Source organism: Peromyscus eremicus, chromosome 1 (genome assembly GCF_949786415.1).
Source record: "Peromyscus eremicus chromosome 1, PerEre_H2_v1, whole genome shotgun sequence".
NCBI lineage: Eukaryota > Metazoa > Chordata > Mammalia > Rodentia > Cricetidae > Peromyscus > Peromyscus eremicus.
Genome location: NC_081416.1, coordinates 98,345,339 through 98,366,401, shown reverse-complemented (window position 1 = coordinate 98,366,401; position 21,063 = coordinate 98,345,339). Strand labels below are relative to the sequence as shown.

General features: G+C 50.5%; 1 protein-coding gene across 2 annotated transcripts in view; it reads left to right on the top strand.

The window, feature by feature from the left end:
- Clpb (ClpB family mitochondrial disaggregase) overlaps positions 1-20,601 on the top strand; it is a 125,972-nt gene extending 105,371 nt beyond the window's left edge. For both annotated transcript variants that reach the window (XM_059270237.1, XM_059270247.1), the window contains 9 exons: positions 5,238-5,315; positions 6,486-6,541; positions 10,999-11,043; positions 11,506-11,667; positions 18,302-18,458; positions 19,061-19,134; positions 19,274-19,393; positions 19,586-19,690; positions 20,285-20,601. In XM_059270237.1, coding sequence (XP_059126220.1) covers positions 5,238-5,315; positions 6,486-6,541; positions 10,999-11,043; positions 11,506-11,667; positions 18,302-18,458; positions 19,061-19,134; positions 19,274-19,393; positions 19,586-19,690; positions 20,285-20,536 — 1,049 coding nt within the window. In that variant the 3' untranslated portion in view covers positions 20,537-20,601. The remainder of the gene's footprint in view (positions 1-5,237; positions 5,316-6,485; positions 6,542-10,998; positions 11,044-11,505; positions 11,668-18,301; positions 18,459-19,060; positions 19,135-19,273; positions 19,394-19,585; positions 19,691-20,284) is intronic.
- Positions 20,602-21,063: the final 462 nt, after the last annotated feature.

The window sequence follows — 21,063 nt, the reverse complement described above, 5'->3', positions numbered from 1 at the left end:
GAGTCTAGAACCTGTCAAATTGACAGTATGAACCATCACATCCTGATACTCTGATGTGGCCATGGAGTGGCCTCCCTTCCTTCCCCTAGTGTTCCTGCTGGGCCACAGTGATCTTGAGAAAACACAGATCTAAATACCATTCCTCGTTGAAGCCTTCGAGTGGCGCTTATTCCCCTAATGGGGCGTGTGGCCCGCTGCTGCTGCTGCTGCTGCTGCTGCTGCTGCTGCTGCTGCTGCTGCCGCTGCCGCCGCCTCCATCGCTGCCCCTGCTGCCGCCTCCATCGCTGCCCCTGCTCACACTACTCACTCCAGCCACAACCACCTGCCTTTGCCTTCCTGCACACATGCTGCCGCTTTCCCGTCTGTCTGTCAGTACTGCCCTCTCAGCCTACAGCTTTTCAGACCTTCCTGCCACCCTAGGGTCCAGCCCAGCCCTACACACTGGCTGACCCAGTTCAGGAGCAGTGAACTTCAGGCTCCTTGTAAGAAGATACCAGGACGTGTTTGTGTTATCCACTCCCCACTCAAAGTAGGTGCTGAAGCAGTTTATGAATTTCACTGACGAGGTGTGGCCCCTTGTTTGACCCTGTCAACTGCTCTGAGGAAAGAAGAGAAGCTACAGCACGTGCCCTCTGGTAGCTCACAAGCATACTGGAAAGGGAACTCCAGTGAGGTTGTCAATTACAGCCATACTCCTTGGCCTTTGACCTCTAGAGTGTCAGCCGGCACATACCTGGGGGCTTCAGAACTGTGTCTAAGTAAGGACATAGGCCTTACAGACACCCCCACCCCACCCCACCCCCACCCCACCACCCCACCCCACCCCGAGCCTGCCATGTCCCAGTAGATGCTCTGAATCCCCTGCACTCCCTCATGCGACTCTGTCCTTCCATGGCACATCTGCACTAGGGCCTGACCACCTGCCCTTCCCTGGCATGCCTTCCAGTTCTCCCTGGACTTACTGGAACCCTTTTCCTGGGCTTCTGTGGACACCTGTCATTACATTGATGGTTTGATATCTACTGGGTTTGTGTGTCTTTCTCTCAGAGGTCAGAACCTACTTTGTGTCAACTGTTTCCCAGGGTCAGGCCAGAGCTGTACAAAGGTTGAGCAAAGCTGTACAGAGGTGAATGAAGACAGAGCCCATTTTGATACTGCTTGTCTGCTTATAGACAAGGGTGACTCTGAGCCTTCAGCATCTCTGAAGAGCTGGTTCCCTGGGAGATGCCACAGCATGGAATAGTTGTGTTTCCAGGTTACTTTGAAAACCTTCTCAGGTGAAACCATTAGAACCTACCAAGAGGGGCTGCAGAGATGACTCAGCAGTTAAGAGCACTGGCTTCTCCTCCAGAGGACCTGAGTTCAGTTCCCAGCATCCACATTGGGTGGCTCACAACTGCCTATAACTAGCTTCAGGGGTCTGACATCCTCTTCTGCCCTCCAGCTACCAGCATGCATAGCATACACACATAAATAAAATTAAATTTAAAAATAAAAGAACTTATCAAGAAGTATGAGTCAGCTGCCCAGGCTGCCCCAGAACCTTCAGTTGAATGGAAACAAAGTCCTGGGCTAAGAGGAGGCAGCTCTTCTTCTCTGCTTTTTCACACACCGAAACCTTCCCAGAATGTCCTGTTCTACCTCATGCTTCAAGCATGGAACATCATCCAGCTACAAAAGCTCTGCCATACTCCCAGCACACCCATCCCATCTGGAGCCCTCAGTCTTCATGGCAGTGTTTCCCTCAGGGGTGCATGCCAAGTAAATGGCAAAGCTTGTTTGCAGAAAAAGTACGTAAGTAAATAAAAATGTCCGACATTAACTGCCACCGTTGCTACCACTGTGGCTCCTGTTACTTTCACCCTAATCTTTGTCCCTCCCTTTGCAGCTTTTCTTCATGCTTTCCTAACTACTAACTCACTTCATCTTCATGGGCAGCTGACAGCATGTGAGTCTGTGTCCATCTTAGAAACGAAGAGAGACTATAAAGGAGTCAGTCAACAAGACTCCAAGCTAGCTCCTCCTAACTCATCATCTCCACCACACCACCCTGTAAATGAATACACACCAGAGAACTGATAGGCTAGGGCCATGATGGTGGGATTAATCCTGAAGACTTGGTGTAGATGTGTTCTTCAGTGGTCTCACAGTAACAACCGTGGCCAGAGAGAAAACATCTAGAAGGGACGGGATACAAGCTCATATGCACTAGCACAGCTTGTGAGAGCAGAGTGTGGTTGGAACTTGTGGAGCTGGGACTTATTGAGGGGAATTGGGGAGGAGCTACTGAGTTGCTCGTGAAGAAACATGCCCCCCCCCCCCCCGGCACATGGAGAGCCAAGAGTGGAGAGGACAGGATCAGGGGACAGTGTGCTGGATGGCTAAGCATGCCAGATTGGAGGACTAGAGAGGGAAAATTTTGAGAGTGAGTCAGGACCGTGAGATCTGCCTCCCTTTGCTATGCTCCTGACACAGTGTACTTTCAGGGGTTAGCCACAGCAGGTTTAAAACCCTGCTCTTCTGATTATGTTCCTATGGACCTGAGCAGGTCCATAATGTCTGTATATATTCTCACCTATAAAACAGGAATCAAGTTCCCTGCCCATCTTGCCCCATATATTCATAATGAGGAAATATGTCATTACTGATACAGAGGTTCTTTATAAACTATAAAGTGCTAGCCAAGTAAGTTGCACATTTGCTGAGCCATGGAAAGAACATCGGCATTTACGGCCACATGCATGTGAGCCCACTCAGGTCTCCATCTGGCCCAACCTCTACCCTAGCCTGACGGGACTCTTTCTTACTGGCTCCCCAGCCTCAGTCCTCAGCCACCCGACCAGCCACACACACCCTGGGGCTCACCTTCCCCAGTTTTCCTAGCTGCCTTCATTTTTCATTCTGTCGGACTCCATCTGCTTGGCCGTTTTTCTCTTCAGATATTATTAGAAATATCCAGAGTTATAATTGTTTAATGGTTGGCATTTCGCCTGTTTCACAGGGACCCCAGAGCAGGCCCACCCCAAACTCATGCCCTGGGTCTGGCAGAATTGACCAGGGACAGCTGTGCAGTGGAGTCTGCCTGGCATTATAAAGAGCTCTCTCCCAGGTGCATTATTAGAAAGGAAGGGGAAAGATGGCCCCAGGCGTAATTCAATTCCACATTCTCCATGGTGTTTTTTTTTTTTTTTTATGCTGCACAGCCTAGCAAATGTGCAGCTCTCAGTGGGTTAGTATGCTACCCCAAAAGAACAGCCAAGAGCAGAACCTCACAAACGTGATACCCTGCCTGACGGGGCCATACCACCTGTCTGAGTAATGCTAGGTCCTTCTGCCTTCTCAGATAGACAAAGCCTGAACCTGCTTCAGGCTTCCTCTGTTCTCAACATAGATTCTCATCTGCCAACTTTTGGAAGAATGTGGCTCTTCTAGCTGATCCTCTCTCAGCCCTGCCCCCATACATGCATGTTCACACATAGCATCCACAAAGTCTTTATTTCTGCTGATTTACTACCTGAACTTGTCCCCAAATACCCTCACCCCTAGCTCTGTGTTTCTGTTAGCACCAGACTCCTCCTCAGACAGGCTTGGGGTTTCCTCCTTATCCCTGTGTTCAAGCCCATGAGGTCTCTGGAGCCCTACTTCTAACCAGCCCTTCAGAGAATCCCAGCCAGCCAGTTAGAGCAGATTCTGATGGCAGCCCAGGGGGGGCAATCAGGCCGTTTCCCCAGGCCCTCTTCTGGGAGCAGCTCCTGCAGCACAGGTGGCTAGTCTGGGTTCTTGAGTTTGCACTGCTCCATCTGTTTCTAGAAGGTGAGGAAGACCACAAGCACGGGCCTGCAAGCCTTAGACAGGTGCTCCAGACTCAGCTGGCTCCTGCCCATCCTTCTATTCGTGTGTGTCATCACCCCCACCCCACCCCGCTCCTGCCACCCGCTTTGTGCCGGCCACCTCTGCAGATCCTGTCAGCCCCTGTGATCTGTCATTGGTCCTGCAGCTGCTTTGAAGCTTAGCTGCATAACATTTGGGAGCTTGACTCCCCAAGGTTGGCAGGCGCATCCCTAAGACTGTTGACTCCTTCTCCATTGAGTGTGTTTCCAGGCCTTGTCCTCTGACTTATGTCCTTTTCTTATTTTCCTCGACACTCTGGGGACCAGACCAGACACACTGTTCCATCTGCAGACAGACGCGGACTGACATTGCACAGTGCTCTGTCCTCTTCCTGCTCCTAACCACTATGTTTCCATTAGCACAACCCAAATTGGTACTCACTTCTTAAAGCGGCTGTATTGTGATTTTTTTTTTTTAATAAAGGCGAGTTTTGGAAAAGAAGCAACTCTTACATGACTTAAACAAGTCTCTTTATCCATCTTCTGTTTCCTATTCCAGATAATGGAGTTAAAAATCGTTTCCCTTCAGTGTTTCTGTGGGTCTTGAATAAATACATTGTTGGTAGTTTCCAGTTGTACCTAGTGTACAGGTGTTCAATTAACGACTCTTCTGGTTCCGGCTCATTCCACTCCCTGCTCTTCCACTTAAGGCCTGGTTCTCCCACTCCATAGCTGAGACTCAGCCTCCTCACCTTCACGCATAGCCCTTGAACACTTATTAGTCTTGAAGAAGGGCTTCAGGGAACTTAGTACAGGTCTGTCCCACTCATCACCCTCAGCCTTCCAGAATCCTTAGTTAGCAAAGATGGAAAAGATGGACTACCCTTGATTGGCTTCCAGAAATGCTTTTGGCTCTGTTTCTACTTCTTAAACCACACACCAGAGCAGACCTTGGTTTCCCCAAATGAGAAAGAACCCAAATCTTACACTTCCCTGGGTCCCCAGATATCACCATAAAATTATTCTTCTACTATTTCCCCAGGTGAGTAGAGGGGTGACCAGCGAGAGTTAACGTTCCTCTCAGATTCTCCTTCACCAATCCCCAACCCCCTTCACCTCCATTCACCATCCACCCGCCTTTCGGTTTCCCTGGCAACGCTGAGTGCTCATCCTGGAAAACTTTATCCGAAATCTGCTCTGGGCAGCTTTCCAAATCCATGCTAACCTGATTAGGTGTCTCTAGGGGCCTTGCCAGCTAATCAGATTAGGCAGCACTAATGGTAGTGAGGACTTTGAGTGGGCGCAGAGCAGTAAAACATATTGTATACTTAGTGATAATTATCCTGCCTTTTGTGTCATTGATTTATCTGTCTCCCTCCCCATCCCGTGTTGTATGTTTGGCCGTAGCGATCCGGAGGAAGGAGAATGGCTGGTACGATGAGGAGCACCCTCTGGTCTTCCTTTTCTTGGGATCATCTGGAATAGGTAATCACAGCAGATCAGCCACTGGAGCAGGAGAGCTAGAGAAGCATCTGGCCTCAGCCTGACAACTCCAGAAACAGCTGCCCCAGACTACAGAGCCACCAAGAAAGAAGCCCTGGACTTCTTCATGGTGCAAGGGTGCATCTGACCATCGGGTCCTGTTAGCTCTGGCCCGGCTACTGAGCATCTCTATAGGCTCACCTCTGGGACAACTGACCACCTTCACTGCCTGGCACATGAGCTGTACTCAGGGCAGCCTACCTACTCCTGTGCACAGTGCACGGCAGAACTGATTGGAGTAGGGGAGTGGGTACTTTTCTAGTCAGTTGGGCTGTATTCTCTGAGATAATTCTCTACCTTTCCTCCACCCCTACCTCCCTCCATGGTCTCAATGGGTATCTCAGGGTCTAGCCACTACCTCTTCCCCTCCCAGCTGGATTCATGGATCTGACTCTCCTCAGATCCCAAAGGTCGATAACGCTGATCATGAAGCTCTATGTACCACATAGTGGCTTTACCATCATTCTAGATTGGCCCTTCCAAACTACCACACTGGAGTTGTCCTCTTTTTCACAAGAAGATCTGTGGAGCCAGTGGGAAGTACTCTATCCTCTTCTAGCCTTTTCTTGGCTTGAGGTTTCAGGGTCTAGCTGAATGGCTGGACCATGAGTGTTTAAGAGAGATGCAGGGCACTCCTAGAAGAGATAGGTTTGTGCTCAGCTTCAAAGGATGAGTTGGCTTATGAATCCTCCTGCCTGCCACCACTCTGGGGGTGCTGCTACAGAGAAAACTCCTGGTTTCATCACAGGAAAATTGGGAGGCAGTGTAGACTTTCATTGTGGTCCCAGCTTCACCATCCATTCCCTGGGTGACCTTGGGAGAGCTTCTGACTCTCAGCTCCCTATCCACAGAAGGAGTACTTGTCGGTGTCCATTCATCCCTATTATTTACTTACTTGTTTGTTTTGTTTGTTTGTTCGTTTGTTTGTTTAGAGGCAGGGTCTCTAGCTGCCTAGCTGCCCCTAGCTGTCCTGGAACTCACTGTGTAGATCCTCCTGCCTCTGCCTCCTGCGTGCTGGGATCAGAGATGTGAGCCACCACTCCTGGCCCTAGTGTTCTTTCACTCCAAAGTTTGTCATCTGGTCCTGATCCAACTCATCTCCCTTATTCCTAGGGAAAACTGAGCTGGCCAAGCAGACTGCCAAGTATATGCACAAAGATGCCAAAAAGGTAAGGAATTAAGACCCAGGTCTCGTCTAAAAGCCAGAGAAACCATGCCATTCATGCTTGTTGTCCTGAAATCTAAGGAGCAGACAGTCAAAAGCTGGGCCCTGGCCCCAGAAGCAGGCCTTAGCTCTAGCCAGGAATTGCTCCAGGAATTAATGTTTTCATGCCTCAGTTTCTCTTAGGAGAACTAAATGAGATTCACCTGCACATAGCTGAGCACCTGGTCCATGCCAAGCATCTCGCTGGATGTACTCACAGCTAATACAGTATTTATTGAGGCCTCTGTCTGCAGGAGCTCAGGCTAGCTAGGTGTTCCAGGCAGGTGCTACAGGGAACCTTGGGAGGTACTGGAACAAACAAATAGGAATGGTATGGTGTCTGCTGCTTCTCTATCTAGCATGTGCCCTCAACTGGGACTGCTGCTCTGCTCCTTCCTGTAGCCCAGAGCCCTGGGTTCTCCCCAGCAAAGTCCATCCCCAGCTCCATTTATCCACACCTGGCTTTTAAAGGCCTTGGATGACAGGAGATGCTTTTGAGAAAGCATTCCTTGGTGACAGTACAAAATACTCAGTGAGGGCTAAGTATCTTCCCAACATTAAGGCTAAGTTCCCTGTTTGCCAGGAGGTTGCCCTGGACTCCAGTGTGCTTGCCTGGTTTCATGGACATCTCCCCTCTTCCCCACCCCCTACAGACAAAGAAGGGTTGCTTAGGCCCTTTCCAGCCAAGTAGCTTCAGCAGTCGAGTCCTGAACTCCTATTCCCTGTGGCCTGCCTGCTCCCTTGCCACCTCCCTGAGGATCCTTGGAGCCACAGAAACAAGAGGGGGTGTGGGCCCCTTCTGTGGATCAGCTGGCAAGAAACTTAAACCTTCCTGTCTCTGCTACAGCTGTGCTCAACCTCTGCAGACCCACTAGACAGGCAGGCAGGCAAGAAGAAGTGTGTGGCATGCTAATGTGCTCCAACCGAAGTAGCAGCTTTAGACAATTCATCAGGGTGGCAGCGATTGAAACAATTAGCACTCTGGAAAGGGCCATAAACTAGCAAGACTATTAGGAAAGATGCAGTTACGGGCAGGAACCACCTGATTAGGGATGAAGAATTCTGAGTGGTTTAATTTTAATACTGTCAGAAAGGTTAATATTTAATTACAAATTATAATCTCCTTACCCATGCCGTCTTAATATATCTTCATACACACTGGAAATAGGAGAGTATCTTGCTGCTATAGAAAGAAGGGGCCTATTAGAAGACTGATGATACGGGTATTTTTTAGGTGCTGCATGTAAATGGGAGACAGAACTTCCCCCCCTGTCAGGGTGTCCCACAAGTGGGATGGTGTCTTCCATCAGTATATGCCTCCCTGAGAATGCAAGTATCACCATGTCCTGCCTACACCTGCTGTCTGACAGTGAGATATGGTGTACCAAGCTCTAGAGCCAGGGACCCTCGGCTGGAGTTCCAGTTCTGTTTTCTCCTGGCTCTAGGTAGCTCCTTACCCGCAAAATCAGCTTTCTTGTCTCAGGGCAGAGCTCTTCAGTTGTGTCTGAGGTTGTGGTAAGCATTAACTTGCTCAGGCTTCAACACGCTGTCATAGACTACTCCCTCACCTTTATCCTGCCCCACCTGCTGTATGTTCTTACGTGATCCTATGAGGAACTTAGCACAATGCTAACTTAGATCTGCTCTTTGGTTGAGAAAACTGAAGCCTTGGAATAGCAAGAGGCTTGCCCAAGGTCATTTGGTAGGAGGAGGCGTGAACCCAGAGTCCAGCCTTCCACTCTTTTCTTAGTACCGTTATTCTCAGCTGCTCTAGGAGGGAGGAGGCAGACATGTTGATTAATCTGTTTCACTGAGAAAGATGAGATGCATAACGGGCCCCCCAAAACACTTACCAAATCATAGGTGATTCTTAAAACCCCTTATCTGTCCAGCCCCCTGTCCCAACTCATTACAGAATATGTTTACATGAACATTGTCTGCCCATGGAGCATTCATGTTTGAAGCATGCTTTCAAAATCCAAGAGAACCCTGGACTGTAAGCTGACTAACCAGTGCTCCTGACACCTCCAGGACACTCCATAAAGCAAAAAGTGTTAGGTTTGAGCCCAGTGTCACATGGGTCATCTCAAGTGGGAGCTCCCTTCTGGTGCCTCCCAAGGTGGCTCATGCACTGAACTGAGCACTTGCCTGGGAGTCCAGTTCTAGTCTGCCTCTCTGGGTTTTTTTCTGGTTTGTGAAGAAGTACTAATGCCTTACTGCCTCCCAAGACGTTATTTATAGCTGCATGTTTTTCTTAGCAGGTCCATTTGTGAGCTCCTTGGTTTTTATCCCCCTCAGCTTCTGTGCTGTTTCTCCCCAACTGGACAGCCTTGTTACTCTGGGTTAGTAGTCCTTGAGGAAGAACCTTTGTTCTGTGATGGTATCATAAGGTCAGGTACTGGAGCCCAAAAGACTTTGGAGTCTTAGTGGCAGTATGGTTACAGGTTAAGAGCAAGTATTTGGTGGAATTGGCTGGGACCCTGGTTTCACCAGTTTTCTAAGTAGTGATGCTGCTCATCCCACTACATGACTGAGACCATGATGTCAGATGTTGCGCTCCATTACTCAGTGTTACATGTTACCCAGAATGCACAGTCAGGACATGCTGGATGAGCCCTTGGTGGTTGTTGTCTCACTCGGTACATAATAACCCCAAGTTCAAGTCACATGTAACCAGCCAGGTGGCGGTGGTGCAGGCCTTTAATCCTAGCACCCGGGAGGCAGAGACAGGCAGATTTCTGTGAATTCGAGGCCAGCCTGGTCTACAAATCAAGTTCCAGGACAACCAGAGCTACACAGAGAAATCCTGTCTCAGAAGAAAAAAAAAAAAAAAGTCATATGTAACCAAAAAGATTTTAGCCAAGAATATTAAGCCCAAAAACTTGTCCAAGCCTCTTAGCAAGACTGAAATAGACTCCAGAATAACTGGGTGTGGTTGCCGTAAGGAAGCACTACTCTGTACCTTCTGGATCCCGTGACAGTCCTTTCTGAGCATAAACCTCTAAACCTTTCAGATGAAGACCGTGAGAACCCAGCTGTTTGGCAGAGGGGGAAGTGAAGGGCAGTACTTGTCATGACTGAAAATATACCAGCAAAGCCTGCATGACCTTAGACAGGATACTCCAGTCTGTGGCTGTTTCTTCATGGCCTGCTTACCACAGGCATGTAGTTCTAAGAACATTGCCAGGCAGGTAGTAAGCATGGCAAATGTCAACTGTTACCATCAGTAATGTGTCTGTCACTCTTCCAGACTTTGGCTCACTCCAGTCACCACTTTGAACTTCCCACAGTCATCCTGTACCTTTCCAGAAGCTTCTGTGAATGCGCTGCTGGGACGCTCTTGAATATGGTGCTCATGCCCCATGAACTGAGAGCAGTCCCCACCTGCCACATAGCCTTAATAATAGTCTTTCTCAGCCCTTTTCTTCTTGTTGGCTTAGGTCTCTCCTCAGGCCCCAGCTGAGGCAAGGAGAGGAGCCAAGAGCCTGGTGTCACATGGACACAGTCAGTGGCAGCACTGGGCCCAAGCACCTCCCTCCGGCCTGTACCCATGTGTGGTGACAGGACAGACTACTCAAACCACTTGGCTGAGTGGCTGCCTGCACAGTGGCCTGGCTGGACCACAACCGTGGTGCCTCCTTCTGAGTGTCCTGGTGCCACGTTGCCCTCAGCTCTAGGGAGCAGCAGTACTGTACATTGTATAAAAGCTCGGAAGGAGAGGGGAGCAGAATTTTTCCATAGTCAGGTACCCATGACCAGGAAGGGGTTCTCTGCCTCTGCCAAGTCACAAACTCTAGCACCTCTTTCCCTGGCACTAACTGTGGCCTTCTCCCGAAAGGGCTATTTTCTGAGAAATTAGCCTCATGCCCCCAGTGGAGAGAGGAGACCTGTAGGGTCAGCATAGATACCTTGTAAGAAAAAACGGAGAGGAAATAATAGCTATGTACTATAGAGGGAAAACACAGGGACATAGGCCTCCCACAGCCTTGCAAAGTTGAGGAGCACTGTGGAGCCCCGTCCTTCATCTCTGCCATCTACACTGGTGGTGCTGACCTTGACCGTGCCTGCCTGCTCCACTCAGACAGCTGCTCTTCAAGGACAAGATGTCTGTGCTGGGCACATGTGGAAGGGAGGGGGGTGGGAGATACAGATAATGTGGTAAGAAGACCAGTAGAAGCTACCTGAGGGAAAGGACATCTGAATCATTTAGAAAGGCAGAGATGGGAGTTGGACTTACTAAGGTAGAAAATGGAGGTATCTTGTGGGAGAGTAAGTAAAAACTAGGAAAAATGTGGACTTCTGAGAATGTGAGAGACATCTCAAGCTGCTGTGACCTGAAGGCCAGGACAGTTGAGGGCTCTGGCCTGGGCCCTTCCTGCCTCCTGTCTCACATTGACATACCTCTTGCTTTTTTCCATGTAGGGCTTCATCCGGCTTGACATGTCTGAGTTTCAGGAGCGACACGAGGTAGGATGGTCTACTTTGGTGTTTTGTTTGATATGTCACTTGGGTCTTCAGGCTTCTGGAAATTCCAGCAGCCCTAGGATTTATCGGGGGGGGGGGGGGGGGTGTATACGCACACTAGTCACTGATGTGCTCTTTAAAAAATTTGCTCTGAAGAAACTGATCCATCTGCTCTCCCATCATGGCTAGATTCCTGACCTGTAGCTGACTATCCTTGCTGAGACTGGCCCTCTTAATACTGTACACAGCCATCTTCCCACACTGGCCCCATATTATAGGCTAAAAACACAAAAAGAAGCCAGGTGGTGGTGGCACACGCCTTTAATTCCAGCACTCAGGAGGCAGAGGCAGGCGGATCTCTGAGTATAAGGCCAGCCTGGTCTACAGAGCAATACAAAGCTATACAGAGAACCCTGTCTCAGTGGGGGGTGAAGACCTTCCTAACATGTCCTTGCCCTACACCAGGTAGCCAAGTTTATTGGGTCTCCGCCAGGCTACATCGGCCATGAGGAGGGTGGCCAGTTGACCAAGAAGCTGAAGCAGTGCCCCAATGCAGTAGTCCTCTTCGATGAAGTGGACAAGGCCCATCCAGATGTGCTCACCATTATGCTGCAGCTGTTTGATGAGGTAAAGCAGGCTGAGCCAAGATGGAGTAGTAGGGACACAGCATTAAGGGGGCTGCGGGCAATAGGAGCCTAGGGCCCAGAGCCTGTCTGGTTGATCCTCTGTTTACTGCTCCCCTCCTCCCATCTATACTCAGTTACTTGGAAAACATGACTCCATCCCCTCTCTGGGCAGGGCCCAGGTGAGGCACTTGAAGGGAAACCAACTAGACTTCATGGTCTCCCAGGCTGCCTCCTACAGGTGCCATGGGGTAGGCATGGAATGTTAGGTCTAGCCCTGCTCCTTACTGACTTTGTGACCGTTACTCCTCATCTCTAGATATCAGTGACAAACAAGGAGGTTGCAATCTTGCGTGTGTGTGTGTGTGTGTGTGTGTGTGTGTGTGTGTGTGTGTGTATGGGTGTGTGCGTGTGTGCATGCGTGCATGTTGCCTACAGAGGCCAGAAGAGGGCATCAGATCCCCCAGGGCTGGAGTTACAGATGGTAACTACCGTGTGAGTTCTGGGAATCAAACCTAGGTCCTCTGGACAAGCAGCCAGTGCTCTGAACTGCTGAGCCAGCTTTCCAGGCCTGCACGAGTTCTTTTTAATTCCAGTCACATTATTACTAATGAAGTGATATTACTGTTGTTCATAGTGCCCATCTCCCTACAAATGGGCAGTCCCTCCAAATAGACAAGATGAGCTATAAATGAGAACTTGCTCTCCTCAGTGCATTTGATGTGATGTGGCCCTCTAGTAAAGATTTAACAGACATCACTGCTGGTACTGTGATAGGCAGGAAGAAATTAGCTCATTTTTTTTACAGACAAAAATACCAAAGTTCAGAGAAGGTATAAACGAAAACTGTGTGGCTACAGAGCTTCTGTGAAAAAACAGGGTTGAAGCCGGGCAGTGGTGGCGCACGCCTTTAATCCCAGCACTTGGGAGGCAGAGACAGGTGGATCTCTGGGTTCGAGGCCAGCCTGGGCTACAGAGTGAGTTCTAGATCAGCCAGGTCTGGTAAACAGAGAAACCTTAAGGGGGGGGGGGGGGTGTTGGACTGTGGATCCGTGTGACCCTGAGCCAGCTCTCCTCTGTCTCCTTGAGCCCGAGTGGTGACTGGTCCTCATAGCAGAGGACAGGCTCTACCTGTTCCAGGGTCCCTGCCCTTCCAGAAGACTGTGAGGACCAAGGGCTGAGTGGAGATGAGGACCTTTTCTCTCGCTAAGAGCTGTACTAGCTAGCACCATGTCTTTGGTCCCCTCCAGCTTTGGGAAAATGAAGATTTGTTTTGCTTCCCATGTCACATGAGGCACAGGGAGAGACTCTCCGAGAGCAAGTAACAGTTTAGGCCCCAAGTCACAGGATCCAAATGTCCCCACCAGCTGCACCAGCCTTTCCAGCTGGCCCAGAGTTGCCTTTTCCCCAGGTGCGCTGGCTGCTCTTCCCAGTCAGCTGGCCTGAGAGGAGGAAGGCCAGTCACACATGTACTTGGGGCCTGTCGGTCGGATTCAGGAGCTCAGCTGTGGATCACACCTGTTGGTGGGATTCAGGTGCTCAGCTGTGGATCACACCTGTTGGTGGGATTCAGGAGCTCAGCTGTGGATCACACCTGTTGGTGGGATTCAGGAGCTCAGCTGTGGATCACACCTGTTGGTGGGATTCAGGAGCTCAGCTGTGGATCACACCTGTTGGTGGGATTCAGGTGCTCAGCTGTGGATCACACCTGTTGGTGGGATACAGGAGCTCAGCTGTGGATCACACCTGTTGGTGGGATTCAAGAGCTCAGCTGTGGATCACACCCACACCCGCCAACTGAGCTACCTACGAAGCGGGTAGAAAGGGGGCAGGTACTTACTAGTTGGAGATTTTGTACTTTGTGTGCTACCACAGACCGTTCTAAGAAATGCACATGTATCAATTCTTCCCATCCTCACAGTGACACAGAGGTAAAGGTGGTTAGCCCAGGGAGGTCATTCCAAAGCTTGCAGGCTACATGACTGCCATTGTCTAGGGCCAGAAGGAGGCCAATCTGTAAGGAAGCATTTGAGGAGAGGCGAGCACAGCTCAGGGGGGCAAGCTGGCAGCCTGTTTGGCCTCTGGCCTTCCTACACAGATTCATATGGTGGCCTTCTTGGCCCCAAGAGAGGTAAAGTGGCTGCTGACAATCAGCCCAACTAGAACATGCTAATACCTCCCATGAAAGCCAGTCCACCTCTGTCCTGCCACAGGGTTCCACTGCAGACCTTTTAGGAAGCTGCTGATACTAATTCCTTCCTCCAACATGCAGCCCAGCCTGCGGGTTTGTGATGGGACTTTGACTGGAGCACCTCAGTCATCGCCCCAAGCCCTCCAAGCCAGAAAATGCTCTGCTGACTAACTATAATTGTGGTTTTTTGAGGTGGGGTTTCTCTGTGTAGTCTTGGCTGTCCTGGAACTTGCTCTTTAGACCAGGCTGGTCTCAAACTCAGAGACCCACCTGTCTCTACCTCCCAAGTGCTGGGATGAAATGTGTGTGCGAGCATGTGTTTATGAGGTGAACGCAGAGAAGGACTGCAAGAGGAAAGCTGACACCACAGAGCCCCAGGGATCTACAGCTCTTCTCCAGTGCTGTCAGACAGGAAGCAGGAGCAGAGTGGGACAGATGAGGTCACCAAGGGACACACAGCTAGGAAGGAGCCTCAGAGGTAGAGCACTTGCCTAGCATGCTGCAGGTCCTGGGTTCCATCCTGCGTACGTGCGCGCACACACACACACACACACACACACACACACACACACACACACCTCAAATAATATTTAAAGCAGGCAAGGATATAGATTTATCCTACAGAGAATAAGGAACACTTGAAAGATCTTTAAGCAACAGGGTTAGATTTTCACTCTACAAAGACCTTAAAGGCAGGTCTGCAAAGGAGACCCAGTGAGGAGACACCTGAAGAATCCATCTGTAGCTGCAGCAGCTTAGTCTAAAGCAGGTTCTATGGGATGCAGAGAACCCCTAGACATTTGCCTATGAGGAGAGGGAGGTGCCCACATGAGCCGATTTCTGGCCAGGGTAATCACATGGCTGAGCCATAAGCTAAAGCAAAGAAATCTGCAGGTCAGGCAGCAGATATAGACCCCATCTGTAGGAAGATGCACCTGGGGAATGGCAGTTGCTGAGAACGTGATGCCTGTGAGCCAGCCCATAGATACTCCAGAACTTAGGAATGCTCTGTCCAAAAGTCACAATCTTGATTCTTTCAGCACAGAGGCTAACAGAGGCCTCCAAAGGGTGCCACGTCGACCTAAGCAGGTTTCTGTGGCACAGAACCAGTGAGGGACTGAACTGCAAACCTGGCACGGATCAGAGAAGGTTCAAAGAGGGAGTCACTGCAGTGGTAGGCAATCCACAGTGTATATTGTAGCTCATGTGTTTATTCATGAAGCATTGTGCAGGACAGAAGGGGCACAGCCTGGGTGTTAATGATGAGCGGAGTGGACAGGACACCTGAGGTAGCTGCTATGCTGGGGGAAGTAACAAGTGCAGCAGTTAGAAGGGCACGTGATTCAGACTTTGGGGTGATGGAAGTCCCTGAACTATAACTGCACTGAGAAAATCAAGAATTCTATGGCTGTCGCCAAAGCACCATGAATACTAGGGTTATCTCCAGTGGATACAGCACTTATAGCCCAGTGCAGAAATCCCAGAAAAGCCTATCTCCTCCTCTCATTAAGTACTCAGAAGGATTTGAACCCTCAGTATTGGCAGGGCAGACAGGCAGCAGCCCATAACCCTGGGGTGAGATTTGCACCCCAGCCAGGACAGCTGACAAGGACAGCTTCGTCTTTGGAGCACATCTTAATTGCCAAGGAAACAGGTGAATGTGACAGTCACCCTTGGGTCAGTTGTGCACTGCTACTGCTTCCCTCGTCCACCTAGGACCATCCTGAGGCCCAGTTAGGAGCAGAGCTTTGGTCTCTCCGATTGAAATTGCTGCTGATTATTGCTTTGTCCAGGACAGCAATGCATGAACCCAGTCCTCAGAGGCCAGTGTGGAACACACAAAGTGAAGTGCCGAGTGCACATGCTTGGTCATGTCCCACAAGCACCCGGACTTGGCTCCAAGTTCAAGCTCTTCCCCACTGATTCTGTTGTGTTAGAGCCAGAGAGCAGGGGCAAGAGCAAAGAGCGCAAGGGCCTCCCTGCTTCCCTTTTCCACCCCAAAGCAAGGACAGCAGGGTGACCCACTCCAAAAGGTGGAGGGCTGTGCCCCTTTGGAGGGAGGGCCAGGCACAGCAAGCCTGGAAAGCATGCCCAGCACTGGGGATTCTTGCCTCTGCATGGACTTTATTGTTTTGTTTTGTTTTTCAAGACAGGGTTTCTCTGTGTAGCTTTGCGCCTTTTCCTGGAACTCACTTGGTAGCCCAGACTGGCCTCGAACTCACAGAGATCCGCCTGGCTCTGCCTCCCGAGTGCTGGGATTAAAGGCTGCATGGACTTTAGAAGCAAAGACTATCCTTGCTTCATTCTGGTGCCATCAAGGAAGGGGAAAGAAAGTTTGACCTAAGCATGGTGACAGGTTTAGGCAAGGGCAGGAGCCCACCGTGGTTTGGTGATCTGTCCCCAGGGCCATGTTCTCTAGCTCTGTCATACCTCAGACAACCTCAGGCAAAGATTATCTCCCTCTTCCTCACACTTGTCTCCAGGAAGAAGCAAAGGATTCAAACTAAGTTTGGCCTAGAAGGAAAGCCGGGAGGAAAGCATGAGGCACCCTTGGGATGCTGTGTAGCCTGGTGCAGAGAAGGCAGAGCTCTGGAGTCAGTTTGTCTCTCTTGTCCTATATTCTAGCTGCAAGACTATAAACAGGTTGCTAATCTCCGAGCTTGAGTTCTTTGTGGCTGTAAAGATTCAAGCAATCATGCCAGGCAGTGGTGGTGCACACCTTTAATCCCAGCAAAGCCAGGTGGATCTCTGTGAGTTCAAGGCCGGCGTGAATCTAAAGAACAAGATCCAGGACAGGCACCAAAACTATGCAGAGAAACCCTGTCTCAAAAAAAAAAAAAAAGAAAGAAAAAAAATCAGCAATCAGCAAGTGAGTGCTGGACACCTGGGCCAGACACTGGCCCTGGACAGTGATGAGCAGCCTGGCCTCTACCCAGAGGAGCTCCGTTCTGGCAGATGGATGCAGTGGAGCACTGGGGTGACGGAAGTGGTACCCTTGCCACTACACTGATTCCTCTCAGTGAGGCCCCGCTCAATGCTGTCAACTGTCCATTGTTGTTGTACAGATGACCTGGAGGTTTGCTGTATGACCAGGCCTCTGCTCCCTTCACCTGGTGCCTTTCAGAACACTGTGCTTTTATTCTTCTGTTTCTTCCATTTGTTCCTGTTCCTATTCTTGGCGTACCTGTCTCTAGGAGAGATGGCTTCCTCAGTGTCACTTCTGGAAAGAACTAAACATTCCAAGAAAATTTCCTAAAGTGCTTAAAGGAAGAACCTCACCATCTCTTGCTCTGCCAGGATAGAGGATGGCTCCAAAGGTAGATAAGCTGAACCTGGTGGCACACACCTGTAATACCAGCACCAGGGAGATGGAGGCAGGACGATCAAGAGTTCAAGATCGTCATCAGCTACACAATAAGTATGAAGCTAGGCTTGCCTACATGGGACCCTGTCTCATTAAATAAGAGATGGATAGGTAGGAAGAGAGAGAGAAAAGCTAGAGAGGCAATGGCCAAGAGTGCTTGCTTTTCAGTTCCTAGCAGCCATGTCATGTGGCTCACAACCACCTGTAACTCCCGCTCAGAAGATCCAGTGCCCTCTTCTGACTTCGACAGGTACCCACACGTGCATAGTATATACTATGGATCAAAAAGAGCCAGGCACAGTGGCATATGCCTTTAATCCCAGCACTTGGAAGGCAGAAGCAAATGGATCTCTGTGAGTTTGAAGCCAGCTTGGTCCACATAGTGAGTTCCAGAGCTACATATTGTCTGGAGGGAGGGAGGGAGGGAGGGAGGGAGGGAGAGAGAGAGAGAGAGAGAGAGAGAGAGAGAGAGAGAGAGAGAGAGAGAGAGAGAGAGAGGAGAGAGAGAGAGGAGAGAGAGGAGAGAGAGAGGGAAAAAGAAAGGAAGGAAGGAAGGAAAGAAAGAAGGGCAAAAGAAAGAAGAAAAGAAAATGTAGAAATGAGAGCTGTCTAACGAATAACAGCTATCTGACCATTTGCCCAGCATGGCTTCCTGAAGCTCTTCCACCAGTGACCTCTTCTGGTCCTCACATTCAACTCTAAGATTCCCTCCTTGCACTTCCACACTTCCCTCCCAGGCTTCCCTTCATCATCATCGTTGGTTTCCTGGTCTCACCGACCCGATAGACCAGGATCGTGACAAGGCTCAGAGAATTCCTACCCAGAGTAGACCTCCAAAGGAAGTGTGCTTGGTTGGGAGTCAGACTGGCCACTGGAAACCAGGAATGCTAGGTGCCCTGAGGTTCCAGAAGCAGGTGCACCTCCCCTGGAGGCCTCAGTTGGTAAAGCCATTGTCTGGATGTGAGTCCTATGCTCAGAGAGCTTAGAGTAGGAGGCAACAGCACAGGGCTCTGGGAAACAGCTGTCTGATGGAGCCTACCCAGCTACCAGCCTCTTAAACATCCCATCCCTCATCCTTACCAGGGCCGCCTGACAGATGGCAAGGGGAAGACCATTGATTGCAAGGATGCCATCTTCATCATGACTTCCAATGTAGCCAGTGATGAGATCGCCCAGCATGCACTGCAGCTGAGGCAGGAAGCTTTGGAGATGAGCCGAAATCGAATTGCTGAGAACCTTGGTATGATGTGTGGCCTGGGGTGTCCAGGGAGGTGATCTGACCACTGGCATACTGGGGACAGAAGTGGAATTGGGATCCTTAGAGCAGAAAGTAGGTATCATCCGAGACAGTCGTGGGGACAGGAGAGAGTGCCCCCTCCCTCCTTCAGTAAAGCCTGGGCCCACTGGTTTACAGGGTGGCTTCAGACCCACCACCCAGGCCTAGGGACTAGAGAGATACACACTCAACAGAAACTCTGAGGAGACATCAGGTCAGCCATTATGGAAGTGGGCAAGGCCTCACGTATAAGGGTCTTGGAGATGGCATCAGAGAGAGGCTGCAGCTGCCTTTCTCCTCAGGGGAACCCTTGACCCTCTTTGCTGAGTCAGAGCTCAGGTCTTTATCCTGAGTCTTCTGCCTCAACCCAACCAAACCTGAGCTTGTGGTTTGTGTCATCTGCGAGCCAGAGGGCCTCAGAAGTTAGCTGAGGCACTCAAGACAAGGCCCAGGACCTTAGACTGGCTACATGTACCCAACAGCAAGCCCAGGGCTCTTCCATGGGGCTGACAGAGCCCCAGAGGTCCTGAGTGTGATGGGTAATATTTTATGATCTGTCTTGACAGGGGACGTCCAGATTAGTGACAAGATCACCATCTCAAAGAACTTTAAGGAGAATGTGATCCGCCCCATCCTGAAAGTGAGTGTTTCTTTTGGCCTCCTGCTGGGGCTTGGGGACAGAGGAACCCCTCCAGAAATATGGAAGTCCTTGTCTTCCCCGTTGGTCCAGAAGCTTCCCCACCATCACTGAGTGCCTCCACTTTCACCTGGCTCTGCAGGCTCACTTCCGGAGAGATGAGTTTCTGGGACGGATCAATGAGATCGTCTACTTTCTCCCTTTCTGCCACTCAGAGCTCATCCAGCTGGTCAACAAGGAACTGAACTTCTGGGCCAAGAGAGTAAGAGAACTGACTGCCCATGGGTGGGGATAAGAGATCTGGAACTCTTAAAATGATTCCTGCCCTTAAAGGTGGTGTGTGGCCAGTGGTCCTGGGGGCCCAGTCTCTCAAGGCCCCCATGGAGCAATGTGCCTCCTAGAGCTGGAAGGTACTAGGCAACATGCAGACAGGCCTCTCTCTGACCTACTTCAGGCCAAGCAGAGGCACAACATCACACTCCTGTGGGACCGCGAGGTGGCAGATGTGTTGGTTGATGGCTACAATGTCCACTATGGCGCCCGCTCCATCAAACATGAGGTGAGCACAGAGACCTGAGACCAGCATGGTACCTCTACACCTTCCTCCGTGGTCCCCCCAGCCCCAACTTTCAGGCTCAGGTGGTCTCCATGTAGTTCAGCCGCTGGAATTATCCACACCAACAGTGAACAGAAGCCCCTTCAGAACTAAAAATAAAAGGTGATCAATTAAAACTAGTCTCTAGCCAGGATGTAGGGTACACGCCTTTAATCCCAGCACTTGGAAGGCAGAGGCAGGCTGATCTCTGAGTTTGAGGCCAGCCTGGTCTACAGAGCAAGTTCCAGGACGTCTAGGGTTACAGGGAGAAACTTTGTCTCAAAAAACAAAACACAACACTAGTCTCTAAGCAGGGTGAATAAGTATGAACCCTCATTAGAAGGACCTGGGCTGAGAGACTCAAGAACTAACATTATGGAGCCTTTAGCAGTCACTGGTGAGCTGGTTGCCATTAAGCCCAATTTGCAAGTGAAAACTGAGACTCCGAGGTTTCTGACTTGCCCAAACAGTAAGTGACAGAGGCCAGCTCCTGGCTCAGGCTATAGGTCAGGTGCAGGCCAAGGCAGTAACGGCCATGTCACCTTCCACTACCTGCAGGTAGAGCGCCGTGTGGTAAACCAGCTGGCAGCAGCCTATGAGCAGGACCTTCTACCAGGGGGCTGCACCCTGCGCATCACCGTGGAGGACTCGGACAAGCACCTCCTCAAGAGCCCTGAGCTGCCCTCACCCGAGGCTGAGAAGCGTCCACCACCCACACTGCGTCTGGAGATCATTGATAAGGACAGCAAGACCCGCAAACTGGACATCCAGGCACCACTCCACCCTGAGAAGGTGTGCTACACCATCTAGCATCCACCTGCCTGTATGTACCCTGAACATCTAATAAAGGCCCCTTGCTGTGGCATGGCAACTGACCTACCATCCCCTCATGCCTCCCCAAGGCCTGGTGCCCTCCCCTGCCTTCTGGGTTGTGAGGTTCATAGTCTGTTATGATCTCCAAGGCAAAGAACCGGAAGGCCTGGTCTGCACTCGGTGTGGACTCAATTCCATGCTGTCACTAGAACATGAACATGTTGCCAGGAGCTCAGAAGCATGACAACAGAAAACAAGGCTGGCTGGAAGAAGACAGGGGGGACCAGGCTGTGGTATGCCACCTCTGCTGTGCTAATGCAGCTCATCCCCATGATGTCCCCATGGAGTGGAGGAAGGCAAGAGCCCCAAGCATGGTGGCTCATTAGTTTATTCTACAGCTGTCTCTTTCCCACGCCCTACAAGTCTTTATCATAACCACCCTGGAGTCAAGCCTTACGACTAAGCCAGTGTAGGGCACCCATAGGTCTGAGTGGTTCCTTTTCCTGCCTTCCTCTGGGATGGGA